General features: G+C 39.2%; 1 protein-coding gene across 8 annotated transcripts in view; it reads right to left on the bottom strand.

Annotated features, from left to right (window-relative positions):
• Positions 1-13,424: 13,424 nt before the first annotated feature.
• The window catches only part of plekha1b (pleckstrin homology domain containing, family A (phosphoinositide binding specific) member 1b), a 59,295-nt gene continuing 51,327 nt past the window's right edge, over positions 13,425-21,392 (bottom strand). For 2 of the 8 annotated variants that reach the window (XM_078413547.1, XM_078413554.1), the window contains exon 12: positions 13,425-16,481. In XM_078413547.1, coding sequence (XP_078269673.1) covers positions 16,161-16,481 — 321 coding nt within the window. In that variant the 3' untranslated portion in view covers positions 13,425-16,160. Of the gene's footprint in view, positions 16,557-20,484; positions 20,556-21,392 lie in introns of all 8 variants that reach the window. The other 6 variants (XM_078413552.1, XM_078413553.1, XM_078413548.1 and 3 more) reach the window with 5 other exon arrangements.

Genomic DNA, 21,392 nt, shown 5'->3' with positions numbered 1-21,392 from the left:
TGGGTGTCACACACACACACACACACACACAGCCTGCCCAGCTCTATTGGAGGAGGCGAGCGACTTCTCCACCCCCACGACCCGCCCTCTCCTCTGATTCTCCCCTCCCCACCTTCATCACATACCTCCCTCTCGCTGCTGCTTCTGACCGTCCCCTGTCTCTGCCCCTCCCATTCCTCCCCTCCCCACTTGACATTTTCACCAAGGCTTTGCAAACCGACCATTCCAATTACAGAGAAACTAACATTTTGGAAGCTCTCATTCTGAACATCGCTCTGCAAAACAAAGGCAACCCCAGTACAGTCAGACCAAGTCAATGCACTGTCTCCTTTTCAAAAGCTTCACCCGAAACAAGTCCATTTCCCATTGCGATTGTTCAAAGCTAATGGTGCGGTGACCTATGAATTATGAGCTTTGCTTGAATGATCCGACACGGCAGATCGTCCGAACCATCGACTGCGATTTAGTTCCAGCGTATCCAAGCCGAGTTATATTCAAATCCTGGCAGGGACGAAAACTTGTGGATGAGATGAGATTGCAATTAAGAGAATACGTCCACGCTCCCAGCACCAATTGTATAATTCAAATTTTAGCTTGCAGCTTGGCGCTGTCCTTTGGAAATTATGAATTATGAAATTATGAATTACAACCATAATTGATGTATCCCACCGTGTTCAAAAGCAATTTATGTCCGTTTGAATTTGGGGCAGGATTCTAATGTCAATTAGCATATGTGAGAACCCTGATTAATGAAGCTATTAAAAGAAAATTAAAAATATATTTATTATGGTGTAGGTTAATCATTTAGTGTTTGCAACTCTTTCGATGGGTAAATAGTTATACTATTATTTTTGCAAGTCAGATTTCCGAATCAGTCTAACAATTCTAAGTTTATAAATAAAATTCCATATATATTAAATGTCATAGGTACAGGGAATGAATAATGAAATTCTTACTTGCTGCAGCTCTCAACAAATAAATATCCAATGATCAACTGAGTTACTCCAGCATTTTGTGAAGCAATACAATAAGTTATCACAAATACTTGGTCATAGTACAAATCAAAGTACCTAATGCACCCAAAAAAAATAAATTCCATAGTTTAGAAAGAGAGAACTGCATATGTTGGTTTATACCAAAGCTGGACACAAAGTGCTGGAGTAACTCAACAGGTCAGGCAGCATCGCTGGAGAACATGGATAGGTGATGTTTCTCGCCAGCGATACTGCCTGACCCGCTGAGTTACTTTGTGTCTATTGAAGTCCATAGCTGATACTTGCTGAGGTGAAGGTGTGGTTAGTGTGCACTGTGGTACAAAAGCCCTATGGGTGCTGGGAAGAAGCTGTTCTTGAACATGGAGGTAACTATTCTCAGATTACTGTACCTTCTTCCTGTTGGTAGCAGCAGGATGAGAATGTGGTCAGGCAGCTGTGGGTCTTTGATGATAGAAGTTGGCTTTCTGTGGCAGCACTTACCGTAGACCCCTTTTACAGTGGGGAGGTCAAGACACGCCATGGACTGGGCAACGTTCACTACCCTCTGCAGCGTCTTCATTCCTGGGCGTACCAGGCCGTGATGCAGTGATCTCCACTGTACCAAACTCTGAATCCCCTCGATCGTCTCAGTGGAGGCATGGATTAGCTTTCTTTGTGATTGCATCAATGTGCTGGGGCCAGGACAGATCTTCGTAGACATGCACAGAAAGGTGAAAAAAGTTGAGTGCGTATAATTGTCACATGCACCAGTGGAGGCATGGATTAGCTTTCTTTGTGATTGCATCAATGTGCTGGGGCCAAGACAGATCTTCGTAGACATGCACAGGAAGGTGAAAAAAGTTGAGTGCGTATAATTGTCACATGCACCGACAACTGAAGAATTAAATTTTTACTTGCTGCAGCTTGCAGCCCATTAATGCAATAAAAAAACAATAATACAATAAAAATAATAACAGCAATACTATGTAACCATAATAGCACTAAAATGGGGCTTTGTAGTGCAACCAAAAAGACACACCAATAGAAGATCAGAATCGTTGAGGTGGCAGTTTTTTGGTGCAGTGTTTAAGAGTATAATGGTTGTGATGTATGCAGTGACATACCGAATCTCCTCAATTTTTTTGGAATTAATGCTACTCCTTTGTTACATCAATATGCTGAGCGAGAGATGTGCATGGCCAGGAACTTGAAGCTGCTGACTCTTTCCACTGCCAATCCATCGACAAAGACAGGTTTACCTATCCCCAGCTTGCCCTTCCTGAATTCAACAATCAGCTTCTTGGTCTTGCTCCAGTTGGCAACAAGATTGTTGTTCTGGCAATATAAAATTTGGGCTGTGGAGGAGGTGGTGTAGTGCGAGTTGGTTAATCGACAGAAGAAAAAAAAATGAACAAGCCCATCTCATGTTAATCAAGCTGAGAGTAGTGGGATAAAAGCATTGATAAATGCTTAGATGCAGCCATTTACAATTAAACAAAAACTCCCAAAGTGCTGCTAGAATAACTTGGTGAGTCAAGCATCTCTGGAGAACATGGAGAAGCAACACTGTATCGGGACCCTTCTTCAAACTGATTGTAGAAGGAGGGAGAAAGCTGGGGTAGAGGTGGGTGTAGGAAAAAGCCTAGCAAGTGATGGGTGGATCCAGCTGTGGGGGGTTTGATAGATGGATAGACAAAAGCCAGAGATGGAAAATGACAAAAGGCTGCGAGATTAGGAGAGAAGTGGCATGAAATGGGAAGTCAGAGGAAGAGATAAAGGTAGAAGGGGTTGGGGGTTATTTTGATTAGTTATCTATAATTGAAGAATTGAAAATGCATAAGGTTGGCTAGCCATGGAATCTGAGGTGCTGTTCCTCTAGTTTGGGTGTAGCCTCACTCTGGTAGGCCGAAGATAGAAAGGTCAGCTTTGGAATGGGAAGGGGAGTTAATATCGTTAGCAGTCAGGTGATCTAGAAGACCTCGACAGACCAAGTATTTGGCAAAATGGTAACTTAGTTTCTGCTTGGTCTCGCTGATGTAAAGGAGGCCACATCAGGAGCACCAAATACAGAAGACAAGGTTGAAGGAGGTACACTCAAATTCTATTCTCACGTAGAAGGGATGCTGGGGTCCCTGGATGGATGTGAGGAAGGACATGTAGTGACAGGTCTCATGTCTCCAGTGGTTACAGGGGAATGCACCTGGGGACTGGGTGTTAGAAGTGGGTGGAAGTTAGTGGTAATGTTAACTAGACGGGCGTGGACCCGTTGGGTCCAAACCTCTCCTGCGGGCCTGGCAAACCCCGTTGGGTCCAAACCTCTCCTGCAGGCCCAGCAACCCTCCGTCTAAACCTCTCCTGTGGGTGTGTAAGGTGTCTTAGATGTAGATCTGAAGAGACTGGATGGGGGATGGAATCAAGATACTTGGAGATGAGCTCTGTGGGACATATCTACCATGTGCCTAACAAGGTCCAAATGCCACATAGCCAAGTCTGTTGATATTGATGCAAAACTAGATGAAACTTTAATTAGTGAGATGAAATTGGCATCAAGCTGCAGATAATTTCAATTTGGAATCATAACACCAATCCAACATCACTGGGTTTTGAAGGTAGACGGTTAGACTTCACGGTGGAAGCACTTTCACCAGGAGGAACAGTTCACCATCACTTTAAAGGGCAAGTAGAGATGGACAATAAATGCCGGCCTTGCCGAGGATGTTCACATCACCAAAAATGAACAAGGTAACCGGGGAACGATAACTGCTGCAGCAGCTCAATCCAGCTAAACTATCTTACACACTCACAGCTCTAGTAAGGCAGGGTCAATTGTGACCCCAGCAAGATTTTTCTAGTTTCTGCCTACGTCTGGGTTGGTTTCCTCCCCACATCCTAAGGACATTTGGGAGGGGGGGTTAATTAATTGCCCACTATAATTGCCCTGAATGTAGTTTATGAGAATATGGTAAGAATAAATTATTCTTGACAATTAATGTTTCGTGCAATACAATTCTAAAATTCCTCAATCTTGTCCCTTTTTAAACAGTAGCTGGCAGAGCTGCTCCTCAACAGCAACCAGAAACCAAGGTTCAACCCTGACTTCAGGCGCTGTCTTGCAAATTTACCCTGACCATGCGAGTTTCCTCCTGGTGCCCCGGCTTCCCCCCATATTCCAAAGACATGAGAATTTGTAGGTTAATTGGCATCTGCAAAATTGCCCCTAATGTGTGGGGATTGGACTAGTGTGAACAGGTGATCAATGGACCCTGTGGACTTAATGGGTCAAAGGGCCTGTTTTCATGCTGTATCTCTAAAAATATATTGGAAAAAAATTGAGTGAGCAAATGCAACAGATAGAATGAAGGAGTTCATCCATTTTGGGGTATAAACAAATAAAGCAAAGTCTTTTGTTTTTAAATGGGGTATATTGGGAATTGTGCAGGGTTCTCATGAATATCCACATGTCACTGAATATGGGTAGCATGGTGGCACAGCGGTAGAGTTGCTGCCTTATGGTGCCAGACCCAGGTTTGATCCTGACTATGTGCTGTCTGTACTGAATTTGTAAAAAAAACTGAAGGAACTGGGGTCAGGCAGCATCCACAGAGGAAATGGAAAGATTGCTAATTTGAGTAAATTTGAAAAAACTTATGATGGTCAAATATGGTCACATATTGGTTCAAGTATAATCATTTAATATTTTCCAATATATGATGCTTTAATACAGGCTTCAATTTGCTTCATTACCCAATGGAACTATGAGTAACATTTGACAAATCTCCAGCAAGCACTGAAGTAACATTTACCATTTAGGAGACTTTTGGACAGGCACATGCATGCATGTTGGAATGGAGGGATATAATGTGTAGGGAGGTAAGAGTTGGTATTGGCATCATGTTCAGCACAGACATTTTGGGCTGAAGGACTGAAGAAATAAAAATGCTGTAGTTTTATTTGATTTAATGCTTCAATAGCTGCTTTCTGAACCATTGTATATTCATCCCAGATAATAAGGAATGTAAATGAGGAATTGTAAGGGTAAAAAGACCCTAATGGGAGTTATCTATAGGCCCCCAAACAGTAGCCTCGACATAGGGTGCAAGTTGAATCAGGAGATAAAATTGGCGTGCCACAAATGTAATGCTACGGTGGTTATGGGAGATTTCAACATGCAGGTAGACTGGGAAAATCAGGTTGGAAATGGACCCCAAGAAAGAGAGTTTGTAGAGTGCCTTCGAGATGGATTCTTAGAACAGCTTGTACTGGAGCCTACCACGGAGAAGGCAATTCTGGATTTAGTGTTGTGTAATGATCCTGATCTGATAAGGGGACTAGAGGTAAAAGAGCCATTAGGAGGCAGTGATCACAACATGATAAGTTTTACTCTGCAAATGGAAAGGCAGAAGGGAAAATCGGATTACAGTATAGCAAAGGGGATTACAGAGGCATGAGCTGGCCAAAATTGACTGGAAGGAGGCCCTAGCAGGGAAGACGGTAGAACAGCAATGGCAGGTATTCCTGGGAATAATGCAGAGGTTGCAGGATCAATTTATCCCAAAGAGGCGGAAAGACTCTAAGGGGAGTAAGAGACACCTGTGGCTGACGAGGGAAGTCAAGGACAGCATAAAAATTAAGGAGAGGAAGTATAACATAGCAAAGAAGAGTGGGAAGACAGAGGATTGGGACTCTTTTAAAGAGCAACAAAAGTTAACTAAAAAGGCAATACGGGGAGAAAAGATGAGGTACGAGGGTAAACTGGCCAATAATATAAAGGAGGATAGCAAAAGTTTTTTTAGGTACGTGAAGAGGAAAAAAATAGTCAAGGCAAATGTGGGTCCCTTGAAGACAGAAGCAGGGGAATTTATTATGGGGAACAAAGAAATGGCAGATGAGTTAAACCGTTACTTTGGATCTGTCTTTACTGAGGAAGATACACACAATCTCCCAAATGTTCTAGGGGCTGGAGAACCTAGGGTGATGGAGGAACTGAAGGAAATCCACATTAGGCAGGAAATGGTTTTGGGTAGACTGATGGGACTGAAGGCTGATAAATCCCCAGGGCCTGGTGGTCTGCATCCCAGGGTACTTAAGGAGGTGGCTCTAGAAATAGTGGAAGCATTGGAGATCATTTTTCAATGTTCTATAGATTCAGGATCAGTTCCTGTGGATTGGAGGATAGCAAATGTTATCCCACTTTTTAAGAAAGGAGGGAGAGAAAACGGGTAATTATAGACCAGTTAGTCTGACATCAGTGGTGGGGAAGATGCTGGAGTCAATTATAAAAGACGAAATTGCTGAGCATTTGGATAGCAGTAACAGGATCGTTCCGAGTCAGCATGGATTTACGAAGGGGAAATCATGCTTGACAAATCTACTGGAATTTTTTGAGGATGTAACTAGGAAAATTGACAGGGGAGTCAGTGGATGTGGTGTACCTCGACTTTCAGAAAGCCTTCGACAAGGTCCCACATAGGAGATTAGTGGGCAAAATTAGAGCACATGGTATTGGGGGTAGGGTACTGACATGGATAGAAAATTGGTTGACAGACAGAAAGCAAAGAGTGGGGATAAATGGGTCACTTTCGGAATGGCAGGCAGTGACCAGTGGGGTACCGCAAGGTTCGGTGCTGGGACCCCAGCTATTTACGATATACATTAATGACTTAGATGAAGGGATTAAAAGTACCATTAGCAAATTTGCAGATGATACTAAGCTGGGGGGTAGTGTGAATTGTGAGGAAGATGCAATAAGGCTGCAGGGTGACTTGGACAGGTTGTGTGAGTGGGCGGATACATGGCAGATGCAGTTTAATGTAGATAAGTGTGAGGTTATTCACTTTGGAAGTAAGAATAGAAAGGCAGATTATTATCTGAATGGTGTCAAGTTAGGAGGAGGGGGAGTTCAACGAGATCTGGGTGTCCTAGTGCATCAGTCAATGAAAGGAAGCATGCAGGTACAGCAGGCAGTGAAGAAAGCCAATGGAATGTTGGCCTTCATAACAAGAGGAGTTGAGTATAGGAGCAAAGAGGTCCTTCTACAGTTGTACCGGGCCCTGGTGAGACCGCACCTGGAGTACTGTGTGCAGTTTTGGTCTCCAAATTTGAGGAAGGATATTCTTGCTATGGAGGGCGTGCAGCGTAGGTTCACTAGGTTAATTCCCGGAATGGCGGGACTGTCGTATGTTGAAAGGCTGGAGCGATTGGGCTTGTATACACTGGAATTTAGAAGGATGAGGGGGGATCTTATTGAAACATATAAGATAATTAGGGGATTGGACACATTAGAGGCAGGAAACATGTTCCCAATGTTGGGGGAGTCCAGAACAAGGGGCCACAGTTTAAGAATAAAGGGTAGGCCATTTAGAACGGAGATGAGGAAGAACTTTTTCAGTCAGAGAGTGGTGAAGGTGTGGAATTCTCTGCCTCAGAAGGCAGTGGAGGCCAGTTCGTTGGATGCTTTCAAGAGAGAGCTGGATAGAGCTCTTAAGGATAGCGGAGTGAGGGGGTATGGGGAGAAGGCAGGAACGGGGTACTGATTGAGAGTGATCAGCCATGATCGCATTGAATGGCGGTGCTGGCTCGGGCTGAATGGCCTACTCCTGCACCTATTGTCTATAAGCTTACAATTTTGTAGAATTTTTATCTTTGCCCTTCCCTGACCAATGTTAGATGTTGGAATCTCCCCCATTTGTCAAATTTAAACATAATTTTAAAGCCGAACATTGTTTTCCCTCGTCCAACAATGCATAGCCAAGGCAATCATGTTTTTAAATGATGGCACAGCAGTAGAGCTGCTGCTGCACTGTGCCAGACCCAGGTTTGATCCCAACTACGGGTGCTGTCTGAGCGAAGTTTGTATGTTCTCCCTGTGACCACGTGGGTTTTTGCCAGGTGCTCTGGCTTCCTTCCACATTCCAAAGACATGAGAGTTTGTAGGTTAATTGGCTTCTGTAAATCGACCCTAGTGTGCAGGGAATGGAGGCGAAAGTGGGATCATATAAAACTAGTGTGCGGGTGATCGACAGTCAGTGTGTACTCGGTGGGCTGAAGGACCCGTTTCCACCCTGTATCTCTAAACATTATATTGAAATATGCAAGGAAATATCTAGTCACCTGGAGAGAGATGCAAGCTTCTATATAATCACTTATTTTCCTTTTCTGAAATACAGATTGTATAGATGCCAGCAGTCATCCATTACTCCGTATAAATGGCAATCTTTCAAATGCAAGTCTAGACAACAAATATGATCAGAACAGTAAGAACAGACTGATGAGCCTTATGGCACACACAGGAAAAGATAGCTTATCTCTGGCAGATTTCAGCAATTTGCCTTTCACTCTACCAATTAGAATCGCATTGCACCTTGCAAGTTGCACATGTTGACACCTACCTCTAAATTGTATTCACTTCCACAATAATGTGCTATCAATTTCAACACGATTCCATTTTAATAAATCAACTCACCAGCCCAATGAATGGTATATGACTTGACAAAAATATTCACCAATTATTATAAGAGCATGTCTGAGCCGCATCATGTAGCATCCAGCTACTTCAATTATGGATAAAATGAAGGATGATTAATGTTTAGGGTCAAGACCCTGCATCAGGACTGGGAATGTAAAGTTTATAGGGAGGGGTAAGGCAGGGTTGGCATGATAGATGGAATTGGGCGAGGATGAGGACAATGGGCAGATGGAACCAGGAGGCATGACAGAATTTGGGAACAGCTATTGGAGAATTAGAGAAATTCAAGGAGGGAGAAATAAAGGACCAGATGGGTAGAGTTGAGACAGGCACTGGATGACGATACACATATAATTTCTGCCATCAGCAAGAGGATCCCATCAGCAGTCAAATCTTCCCCTGCCAATCCCCTAGTGCAGGACCATTTACCCATGACGTCCTAGTTCACTCATCCCTACATGCCTATTTCTGCCCGTCTCTTGGTACTTTCAAGAGGTGCAACAACCGTGCTAAGAGCTCCCCCTTCACTAAATCTCATTTGCAGCATTCAGTGCTCTCGATGTGGCATCCTCTACATCAAGACCAAACATAGACTGGGTGACTGTTTTGCAGAATACCTGCACTTTGTCTGCAATGGCCATCACGAGCTCCTGGTTGCTTGCCGTGCCAACTCCATTTCCCAGTTCCACCCATCTGTCTGTCCTCAGCTTTTACCACTGCCAGTGTAACCAGATGCAAAGAAAAAATATATTCCATATATACCATTTAGCTACTCTACAACCCAATGGTATGAACATTAAATTTTCCAAACAAAACCAAAGTGCTTGATTAAAGGCAGGCAGCATCTCTGGAGAAAATGGTGTTTGTTTTGGATCGGGACAGTTCTTCAGACGACTTGTTCTCCAGAGATGCTGCCTGACCCCTTAAGTTACTCAGCAATGTGTGTCTTTTTTTGTAAACCAGCATCTACAATTCCTTGTTTCTCCATTATATTTTCCAATTTCAATTTACCCATCATTTCTGTGTTTTTTTCTCACCTTGTGATTCCCACGATCCTCTCCCACTTGCCTATCATCCACAAACTTGACTAACTGGGCCCCTATCACCATCCAGCCTGTGCCTACTTCCACCTTACCTCACCCCCCCCAGCAAAAAAAAAACTTGCATCCAAACTATTTTTCTTTTTCTTTCTCCTTGTCTACATCCAATGTGCACCAGCTGGGCAATTCCCAACTCTACCCCTCTCCCACCTGGTTCTATCTGCCCATCATTCCCACCTCACCTGGTTCCACCTTTTGCTTGCCAGCTTTTCCCTCTTTATGCTGGCCATCTCCTCTACGTTCACAGCAGGGTCTCAATCACCCCTCTCTTTTACAGATGCTGCCCAAGTTCCTCCAGCAGTTTGTTCGTGAATTACCATTGAAATTCCAGTAACTGATAACATTTATTGTATTACTAGAGTGGCTGAAGCAAAACAAAAACATTTTAAGTCAAAGTTGAGATTCTCATATGGCCACAAGATGTCACTGCTGCTTTCTCCATAACATTTAATTAAAAAAACACCAAATTCAAATTTCAACCCAAAGCTTTCTGCGAACTCAAACCATTTCTGACTATTGCTATTATCAAGAACTGGCTCGATGTAAAAATGTGAAATTAGAAATATGAAGTAAATGACTCAGTATCCACAGCTTATTGAACATTTTCTCCCAATACAATTCACAATGTTGCAAGTCCAGATGCTAACCAGAAGCTAAAATGTTTAAGTGCAAGTGATTATACTCAGAGTAATACACAGCTCTTCAAATAGCACATTAGTGCATGATTAACCTGCAATTAATCAAAAGTGTACTCACCTTTGCTTTACTTTCAATACCAGCAAACTTCATGTGTTAGATATGATAGTGGTTTCAATGGCTTAATGACCCATGCATATGTTGCCAAAAGCTGTGCTTTAACTTTCAACTGATGGAGAGATGTCTCCTGCAAGACGTTCAAATCTTCAGCTGCAAAGGGATTGCACTACCCCTTTCTCTGCTATGCTACAGTGAATAATTGTCCCATTTTTTCTGATCCCTGTAATTCATTTAGAGTAGATGGTATACTAAATATAGTCATTCCAGACATGTGTACAATGTGTCAAGTTGAGATGAGCCATTTTAAGTAACCTTTGCGAGAAAAGATTCATATTAAATAATCCAACATCCTATAAGGCATAGAGCCCTAACCTTGATCTCATAACACAGAGTGGTAGCTACTTTGAAATGCTGGTTTACCATTTTTTTTAAAACTTCATTTCTATAGCAAAAATAATAATAAGTACTTTATTCGTCCCACAACGGGGAAATTTGTACGGTTACAGCAGCAAAGTGGATAGCAAAAATAAATAAGCATTCATTAAAAAAATAAAATAACAGTAATTATCTTTATTTACTGGTCTGCTGGGAGCAGTGGTGATTGTGCAGTCTGACGGCAGCAGGGAGGACCTTCGATATCTCTCCTTCACACACTTGGGGTGAAGTCCGTCACTGAAGGAGCTGCTCAGTGCAGTGACAGTATTCCGCATGGGGCGGGAGTCGTCGTCCAGCATTGATGATAGCTTTGCCATCATCCTCCTCTCTCCCACCGCCTGCACTGAGTCGAGGGGGCATCCCAGGACAGAACTGGCCTTCTTGATCAGTTTATCCAGTCTCTTCCTGTCAGCAGTTGAGATGCTACTGCTCCAGCAGACCACTCCATAGAAAATGGCTGATGCCACCAGTGTCGAAGGTCCTCAGGAGTGCCCCCTGCACTCCAAAGGACCCAAGTCTCCTCAGCAGGTACAGCCTTTCTTATACCGAGCATTACTATTATCAGTCCAGTCCAGTTTAGTGTTCATTTATAAAGCATGAAAACCCAAAGGTGGCTGCTGTTAGAATGGCAGTGAATTATTTCTTCACCATGCGAATGGAAGGTACATTCACTTTTAAAATTCAACTGCTGTGATACCAGATTAATTTCAGTCTACTTAAATTCTGTTTTAAGAATTGAAATATTTTCGTAATGAAAGTATTATGATTAAAATATCAAAATATTGGACAACTGGCCTAAAATTCTACAATCTGAGCCAATTTTGTATTGTGTCTTTACTCCATTGTTCACATTATGTGGGGAAATGCTTTAATGCAGTGTGTTCAAGTTGCATCGACTACCCAGGCTCAATTTCAAGCAAACAGCAATATCTCTGGGACATGGTATCAGCTTCCCAATAATTCCAGTTACAGACATCTACAAATGAGATTCACAAGTGTTTAAAAATACATCAAAATAGCACAATAACATTTACACTGCATCTAATGGTTTCCAGATAACAGGTTACACTTATTTTGTAAGATGTAGATGTTATAATCAAAGTAAACATTATTTTAATTGATTTTTGCAAAGCACCTCCTTATAGTGTAGGCCATTTAGAACGGAGATGAGGAAGAACTTTTTCAGTCAGAGAGTGGTGAAGGTGTGGAATTCTCTGCCTCAGAAGGCAGTGGAGGCCAGTTCGTTGGATGCTTTCAAGAGAGAGCTGGATAGAGCTCTTAAGGATAGCGGAGTGAGGGGGTATGGGGAGAAGGCAGGAACGGGGTACTGATTGAGAGTGATCAGCCATGATCGCATTGAATGGCGGTGCTGGCTCGAAGGGCTGAATGGCCTACTCCTGCACCTATTGTCTATTGTCTATAATACTTCGATTACATCTCTTGTATCCTTTATTCATATCTCATTTGAAAGCAGAGTTTTAGTTTTAATTTGATACAGCATGGCAATAGGCCCACTGTCCCTCCAAATCTGTGCCAGTCAACTATATCCCATACACTAGTTCTATCCTGCACATTCAGGACAATTTACAGAAGCCAATTAACCTGTATCCTTCAATGTTGTAGCTTCTTGATTTCACCTTATAAACAGCTGGCAATGGCCTGTTTCCTTTATCATCATTACTTTTCTGCATATCTTGTTCTTTATCTCTCCACATCCACGTCTATATCTTTAGTTTCCCTTATCCCATACCAGTCTGAAGAAGGGTCTCAACCCGAAACATCACCCATTCCTTCTCTCCAGAGATGTTGCCTGTCCTGCTGAGTTACTCCAGCTTTATGTGTCATCCTTCAATGTTATTGGGCTACATATACAACTACTGGGGTGCTGGGTTCACCATTCATCCATAAAATAAAAGCAAACCAAAGTGATAACATTTAGAAGCTTCTTGCAGGAAAATTTATAAAAAAGAAACTAGCCAGATATACCTGCAAAATATTTTATTTTAAATTTACTGCAGCAAATTGACTGGAAACTTACTCAGAAAATAACTTAAAAAACTATCAACTGAAGTCTGATTAAGACACTTATGGGTGGAAGAGGTTTGTTTCTACACTGATACAGAACTTTTCATCAGCTGTAAATGTGCTCAACCATTTACTTAAATGCCCGTTTGATTTTTGGTTTATCTTGGTTCTTTGTAGTATAAGAAACTAAAAAATAATACTTGTTTTCTAAAATAGGAAACATTTATTATTGAATTGGTATGTCCAATCCTTTTACTTTGCCCTATTAAAATGGGCATCAATCCAGATTTAATGCAGACATTCCAGAAACTGATAAAGTATAAAAGTTCAGAGTGCCCCCTCACATACCTTTATTGAATTCATCTTGAAAAGTCATTTGTATACTTTATGAAAAAAAAATTCATTCATAGTGATATATGATTCTTGAACTCTTCAAAAAAATATCAGAAAGTGAGACTAATGGAAGCAAAAAGGAGTGAACAATCACAAATGACACCTGCAGATTTCAAATGATATGAAGAACGATATTGTGTACCCCATTATATGAAAGGTTCCTGAAATTTATGCTTCTTTATCACTGCAGTGTTCTTCTGACAAAATGCTACTGAGTAATTTTCATATGTAATGAATAATTTAGAAAGGAGACAGAGATAAAAATCATGTTATTTTTATTGTCTCAGATGAACAAGCATCGCCCAGGACACTCCTTACATAGGCCATCAAAAATAATTTAAACATTTTTATAGATTTATATAAAAAGTTCAGCAAAGATAAATAAAAGCTTTTGTTAGCAGACTAAATCAGAATACAATTTCCCAACTCAAATATTAGATTTTTAGTTCACCAGTAGTTGAATATAGTCCCCTATAATAGTGTAAATGCAGTCAATTTCTTCACCCAATTCTTACATAATGTTTTCAAGTACACAGCAGTAGCACATGCAATGTCAGAAGCAGTACCAGTGCCAATAAGCTTAGCAAATCTACAATTATAAAAATAAAAATATTGAACTAAACAAACTTTTTTTTACAGGTTCTAAAGGTAACTTTTCCCCACAGGCATCTTTTAAGAATAACTGTAGCTAATCATATACAATATATTTCCACTTGTGGAAAAGAAAACTAATCAAGTAAAGAATCATTTTTATCCTTTCTATCCAGTTCTTTTTTGGTGGTAAAAATTCAATTTTCAATGTCACAGTGGAAACAGAAGCTTTAGTGTGTTCAAAAGGTAATATCAGGAGCATTTTTCCTCTCAATTCAAGAAGTGGCCATCTTTGATATTTGTACTATGTTACATGTTTTAATGACCCTGTTCAACAATAACAGTTATTAGCAAATCAACTATTTAATTTACAATACAGACAACCAGTGACAAAATGTGTCAGTACTTGAGGGCACAGTGACACTGGTTGATACATAAAATCAAAGCCCTGCATTAATGTATTTTATTCCAAATCTAAATTTAAAGCAAGCAAACTGCAAAACTCTAGCATGCAAAAATCACAGGATATATTTATATATCAAACTACTGTATGAGTTTAATCATGACAGTATTTTCCTCAAGTTACATGGCATGACAATTATTAAAACAATTAAACTAGTCTGTATTTATAAAATCCAAACATCCTAAAGGCCCTCCAAAATTAATAACACTATTAAAACAAAGTAAATCTATTAACTTTGAAATTTACAGTAATGGCTTGTCAATTGTAGCATTAAAGTGATCAAAATCCAACAATATGAAGCAACCAATTAACTGAAGCAAGATTGTGGAATTTAGTCCAACAAATGCTTTAAGTGAAAAAAAATTGTAACATGAAAAGCACCCTCCAGGAAAGGCATTTAAAAAAATTGTGATGAGTCAGCTTTACCACAGGGGGCTAGTATTTTACAAATAATTCCTAGTGAATTGCTGCAATACTATGTTGATAGCTCAGCCTTTGCCTCCAGGACTCTTCTTGCTTACCATTTTCAGAGGAGCAGCAGAATGTGACAGCAGCGAAGAGCAACATATTAAAAAAAAATCATCTTGCAGCACCAAAACCTCAATATTATTTCCAGAATTGAGATCACAGATTGGATGCAAACACTACTATAAATTACAAGGTGCTGCAGAACCTTGAAAAGGAATAAGCTGTGCCTTCCACACAGTATGCAGGAGCATAAATTCCTTCCTATCCAGATAGCTACACACGTTTGGCACAAACTGTGAAGGAACAGATGTAATAGAAAACAGCTCCAGGAGAAACAAAATTAACTTACCATAACAAAATAATGAATATTAATGACAACTCATATACAGGATGTGCAAAATAAATATTTTATCCCAAATTCTCCAGGGAAGATATGTTAAATATATCCTATGATTAAAAACTGCAATAATACTAGGTGTATAATAAGGGCAAAAACAATTTCCGTGCATATTGATTAAATAGGATGTAACAGATGTACCATAACTCAAATGACCACCATATGTTCATCACAAAAATATCCTTGAGCTCAATCTAAACAATGCCAAATCACTATTAATGCTCAGATCAGTGTTTTTTCAAGTCTTTACAGATATTCATTCCATTTCAGAATATTGACCAGTCAAGATGAATACTGTGTCCAAAGCAATCACACTCTACTCCTCCAAAAGATGTTAAGGTGAAAAGCATTTGGTGTACACAGTGCTGAAAAGTCATCTGCATAACTTTGATCCTGTGTAAAACATACTTTTTAAAAATCCATGCAGCACTGCTCACATTACAATATTATCAGAACTTCCAGTAACTTATGCAGTTCACAATTAGTGAAATAAGTATTGCACAGGCAACCTATAAAATTTGAGCAATATTCACACAATTTAAACTCATCCAATCAAATTACATTTCCTCCAGTAAAACAAAATGTTAATTTAAGAAAGAAAAAATATAACATTGTGCAATTAGATCATATATTGATATATTTGAAAACTTGGTTCCAGAATGTAAAGTCAGGCACTTTAAGCTAAAAGGGGTTTGGTGCATTAAAAACATGTAGGCCCCAAGTTAAAGATCATACACAGTTCAGCCATGGTTGAAGAATCAGGTTCAAGTTTTCCCACAATGAAAATTCTTACTGACCCAAATATATAAAAGAGTGCTCTGTACATTTAGTGACAAGGTGACGTTTAGTATCTTTGGGACCAAGGCAGTACACAAAAATGTTCTTCAGGCACAAACAAAGTAGGCAGATAATGGAACACCAATTGATCCAAATGTATCCATAACATTAGAACATGGAATCTGTTAGAGAGATCTTAGCAGGTGCACTTCACTACATAGATTAGACGTAAATCCGGCAGCAAAGATTTGAAGAAGAGCATAAACTCTTTGTCTGCCTCATCAGCTCAGAGATCTTGGACTTGTGACTTCTACTTTCAGATGTCACTGACAGGAAGACTGGCATCATCCAGATCCACAGGAACAGGATAGTTCTCCTGTATACCATTTTTACCTTGAGGAACTGAATCATCCTTCGTCATTTTGGCAGCTGGTTTTCTGGTAGAGACAGTCTGGTTCTTGATCTGCCCTGACTGAGCCATGGAAGAAGACTTGTGAAATCCTCGCTTCTCCTGGTTATGTTGGAGATTTTGGTCGGCAGGGCTACAGGTGGTGAGAGCTTGGGGATTATAGACTTCTGGTGCTTTTGAGGAAGATGAGACTGCGCTGGATTCTGCTGTGGAAAGGTCGCAAGGCTCCTGCAAAGAGGATTGTTGATCAGACACACAAGGCTATTAGTGGTATGTCAGTATTTCAGAGTCAGATTTTACTCTCTGCAAAACAAAAGCAGAAAAACCACAGAGCAAAGCATCAGCAATGATGTTAATAAGCATATGCTACCAAAGGAGAAGCACAGCATGTTAGGTAGTGAAAGACTAGCGCCAATACACAATTTGTATCTTTAAAAACCCAAGAGAATTCTCAAAGGTTATTTATAATTGTTTAAAAAAAATCAGGATCCTAAATTCTGAAATGCGATGCCTCTTCAAAACGACATGCCCTGCAATCCTCATCTTTCATCTAACCTGTCAAAGTTCCAGTGTAAAGTACAATGACAAATTGTTTAGTTTAACAGATTGCCACCATCCCCACACCATTATATCCAAATTTTTGACTGAATCGTTTCTCTTGGAGAATTACACATATCAAAAAAGGTTGTTTTAACTCATTCCTTGTGCAGGCACTCCCTTTCACAGGATATAACCTATAAAATTGTGTGGGGGAGGAGAGAAGAGATTTATTACCCAGAGGATGGGAGAGGTCTAAAACTTGCTACCTGAAAATGGTTAATGAGGGCAGTCACCCAACTCATTTCAACAGTATGTATACCGGCAATATTGTAGCCTTCAGGGCTACGGGCCTGTTTTTTTTGTTGCCAACCTGTACATGCACAATAAAGCAGCTGACTGACTGCCTCCTCTGTTCTAGGTTTTGCATGAATGTACAATTTACATAATTTACCAGTTAAAGCTCAAATCAATGTCTCAGTGAAGTGTTTCTCTGACGTCTGATATCAAGGAAGAGCAGGCAAAAACACATCAATAATCAAGCCTAAAGTCAAGGATTTCAAAATCGGAAGTGAAAAAAGTTTCAGATGTAAAGGAAGCATCAAGGAGCGGTCTCTAAAGTAAATCTTAATAATCATAATTTTCTACAGCTTAATAAATGAAAATTAAATAGAATTGCAGTAAGAAAAATTAAATAAAGTAGAAAATACTACATTTTTGGCAGGCACGGCAAAGAACCATGCTGAAACAAATGACTAGATCCAATTGGTAAATAAGCATTAGATGCCATGAGCATTGAAATGAGACTCAATTTGGGTTCAGGTAATTGATAATGAGTAAATACATTCCATAAATACCGTGTAAAAATATTGCAGAATAAACTTAGACTTTGAATAGTGCAATTTCCAAATTTACTGTTAATTCACTGAAAATTGTGCAATTGAAGTATAGTTCACCAACCATTTCTGCTTCAGATTTTGAGGTATAAATTTTTTTTTTAAATCAAATAAATTGAGAAATACCTTTTTTTTTGTTAAATAAATGGTATCAAGAATGTAAACACTACTGAAGTTTTACAATGAAAATTCAGAATAGAAATCTGTAGTCAAATATCTAAACATTTCACACAAATTCAATTGTCTCTTCTGTTTGAATTAGTATTTCAATGTAACTTTTCATATCACCATATTGACAGGTACAGATGAAATACCAGTGCAACCAGTTCTGCTAGAACACAATCACTGTATTCTTAAGAAACCTCGCATTGTGAAAAATCACATTACAAAAACAATTGTGTCAATGGGCAAGAGAGAGTTTAGGAGCTAATGAATACCAGACTCCCAATAACAAACTTTTTTATACCTGCAGGACTTTCAAAAATAAAGGTCTTTATAACAGCTAGAATTTTATTTTTGTTACTGCATGCAAAATGTACTAAAAGTGATATGTTAAATAGAGTTTAATATGTTTGATAGAAAATTAATGCACAAATGTCAATATACAAGTGATTGCTTGTCCATTTCAATGGCCTCTTGTGATGAAAGCAGCAGTTGTGTTCTGAAGAGACACTGGTATCTGATTACTGGAGGGAGGCGACATTGAAACAGGTCTGTTCCCACCCCCACCACCCCTCTTAAAAAAAGGTCTTTTTTTTTGCATGCAAATTTCCAAAATAACTTCAGTGATAGACATGACATTATAACCAATCTGACTCTCATAGTACAAATAGTGTTCTCTTTCTCATCAATTGCCTTATGGAAAATTGTTATAGCGGAACTGCAGTTAATTCATATTCACAAGAGCGTTAATAGCAAGCAATGAATGCATGCATTTTTTTGCTCATGCGAAGTGTAACGCAAGAGCTGACAGCCCCAAAGACATTGGATACATTGGTAATAGCATGAAACAATTAGAAATAACTCTGATATAAAAATTAACATGCACCATAAGACAATGTTATTTAAATAGTAACTTGCCAGACAATTTGACAAGTTTCAGAGGAAATTAAATTGAATGAATAAAATAAACTAAATTCAATGAGGATCAGTAATGTATACAAATCGCACTACAAAATTGTGCATTGGGCAGCATCAATTCACCTTGTCATCTTACAATTAACAAGTTAACCATATAGAGCAAAGAAAAGCAATAAGCAGTGGCGGAGATATTTATCTTGCTCACAATGAATTAAAATATCATTTGGCCACCAGTTTGGAACTCTATGCTAAGGTTCAGAAAAATATGTAGGGCCAATTTATTGTTTTACAGTGATTTTAAAATCAAACAGAATCTCAATTATTCAAAATATCTTGCATCAAAAACTCATATATGTTAAAACTAGGCATATTACTCAAATTTTACTATTTAAGACAAGTGGATCCTTGGGAACAACTAAGACAGAGCAATGTTACCAAAATGATGACTGCAAAGAATTAGTGAAACCTGCAAGTCTTTAGAATGTGCATGATTTGTTTTCTCAAATCTCTTATTAAATGGCAATTGTTAATATAATGTCTGACTGCCTTGCAGGAAACACATTACAAGAATGCTAGACTGGGTGGTTGAAAACAAAAAACAAAGGCACATCTCGAATCTCCCCCCCAACCGTTAAATGAATCTGCTCAATAAACATGCTCAGTAATTCAAATGAACATCAAGTTCCAGTAACACATAATCATTGATGGAATGTAGAAAACAAATTCAGCAATTCTACCTTTGAAATTAAGTAATAGTCATGATATTGATGGCATAAAGATTCTTTCACACACACACAAAAAATATACTCGTGCAATACCATTCTACTACCATGGTGTCATACATTCCAGAACACATTTTGCATGCAAAGACATGATTGCAGACTTTATTCAAGAGCAGTGATCAATCTGTTGCAAGAATTGTGAATAAGCATTAATACTTGGTGTTGGTGTTGCAATGATAGAAGTTAGCTGTGCCATAAATAAAAATGAGGAAATATGAACTCTCATGCAAATTACTCAAAAAAGGCAATAAGGCCATGGAGGATTAAATATAAAATGTTAAAGAAACATAGTATCAATGGTAGTTTTTTCCCCACAGCTACCAATATTTATGGATGATTAAAGTTCCAACTTATTTTTTAATTCATTTCTCATTGTATAAATTTTGTTATCTGTGACCACTGCAATATATGAAGGCAATGAGCTCCAAAATCCAAGCCATATTTCCATGTGATAATTTTTTTCCTTCTTTGTCAGATGAAATTATTTTCTATATATGTTCCTGGAGCCTTGGTTCAAACAATGAAGTCCATCCTTTATTAAACCCCATGACAATCTATGTAGTCAATATATTTTTAATGCTCGTCTCAGAAACTATGCCTCATCTTCTATTTAAATAGATGTTAACATATTCCTTGTTCTACTTGTGGCACTTGTTAGAGAGGAATCATCATGGCAGGTATGAATTACATGGATTTCAAATCAACATCAAAAGTATATCAATTTGTAGCAAAGAAGGTTAAAATTATACAAGCTGTTTATTTCAGGAAGGGATAAAAGTATTAGTTTCAATTTTGGTTGAAAAAAAAATCAATGAATGAATAGTTTAATGTCATTTTTAGCCAACCAGAGGAAGAAAATACTTCTGGAATAATCAGAAGTTACTAGACTTAATCCTCCTTAAAGAAGCTTTACTCTTTACATGAGAGCTCACATACATGCCGCATTCACCAGTTCTTGATGTATACCTCTGTATACAAGGATTCGACAGCCGTCTGGCTTGCCGCATCTGGAAGAACACAGTGCAAAGCTCAAATTAGAGTACCCGACAGTCATAAAGACAGAAGAGAAATAACAGAAAACACAGTCATAAACTGGCATGTTAAGGTATCAGCCAACCAAATCCATTACAGGTTTCCAAATTCACAAGCTTAATTGGGTTTGAAATTTTTGTACATTTTTTAAACACAATTTCTTTTGGAATTAGAAAATAGTTAGAGCAATATGACTGTGTGATCTTTACGGGAAAGTAAAACCGAGAAAGCTACCTTGAGATATATGATTAATAGAAGGAATTATGAAATTCACTTACAGCATAATTTGTCTAAAGAATATAAACTTGCAGAAGCAACCTGAACTTTTGAAGCTTGACATTCAATGTTAAAATGATACAGATTGACAACTGAAGACCCATTAAAATTGCACAACACATGCTAGAGATAAAACACCCTGCCCCATCACTTACAGCACAGAATATTTCATTACTCGAAGTTAGACACAAAATGCTGGAGTAACTCAGCGGGTCAAGCAGCATCTCTGGAGAGGTCGAGACCCTTCTTCAGTCAGACTGAAGAAGGGTCTCGACTCGAAACGTCACCCATTCCTTCACTCCAGACATGCTGCCTGACCTGCTGAGTTACTCCAACATTTTGTGTCTACCTTCGATTTAAACCACTCTCTGCAGTTCTTTCCTACTTGTTTCAGTACTCCATGTAAATAGAAAACACTTTCGTGGACCATTTAAAATTGTAGCTAAAAGTAACCTCTGTATTGACACGAGTTATTCCAGCCAACCCTCTAATTCTTGAATTCCTTGTTGTACACAAATGCCAACATTAATAGCAAA

Source organism: Rhinoraja longicauda, chromosome 16, assembly GCF_053455715.1.
Source record: "Rhinoraja longicauda isolate Sanriku21f chromosome 16, sRhiLon1.1, whole genome shotgun sequence".
NCBI classification, from domain to species: domain Eukaryota; kingdom Metazoa; phylum Chordata; class Chondrichthyes; order Rajiformes; family Arhynchobatidae; genus Rhinoraja; species Rhinoraja longicauda.
The sequence above is the reverse complement of the archived record's forward strand: the minus strand, read 5'-3'. Positions and strand labels throughout refer to the sequence as shown.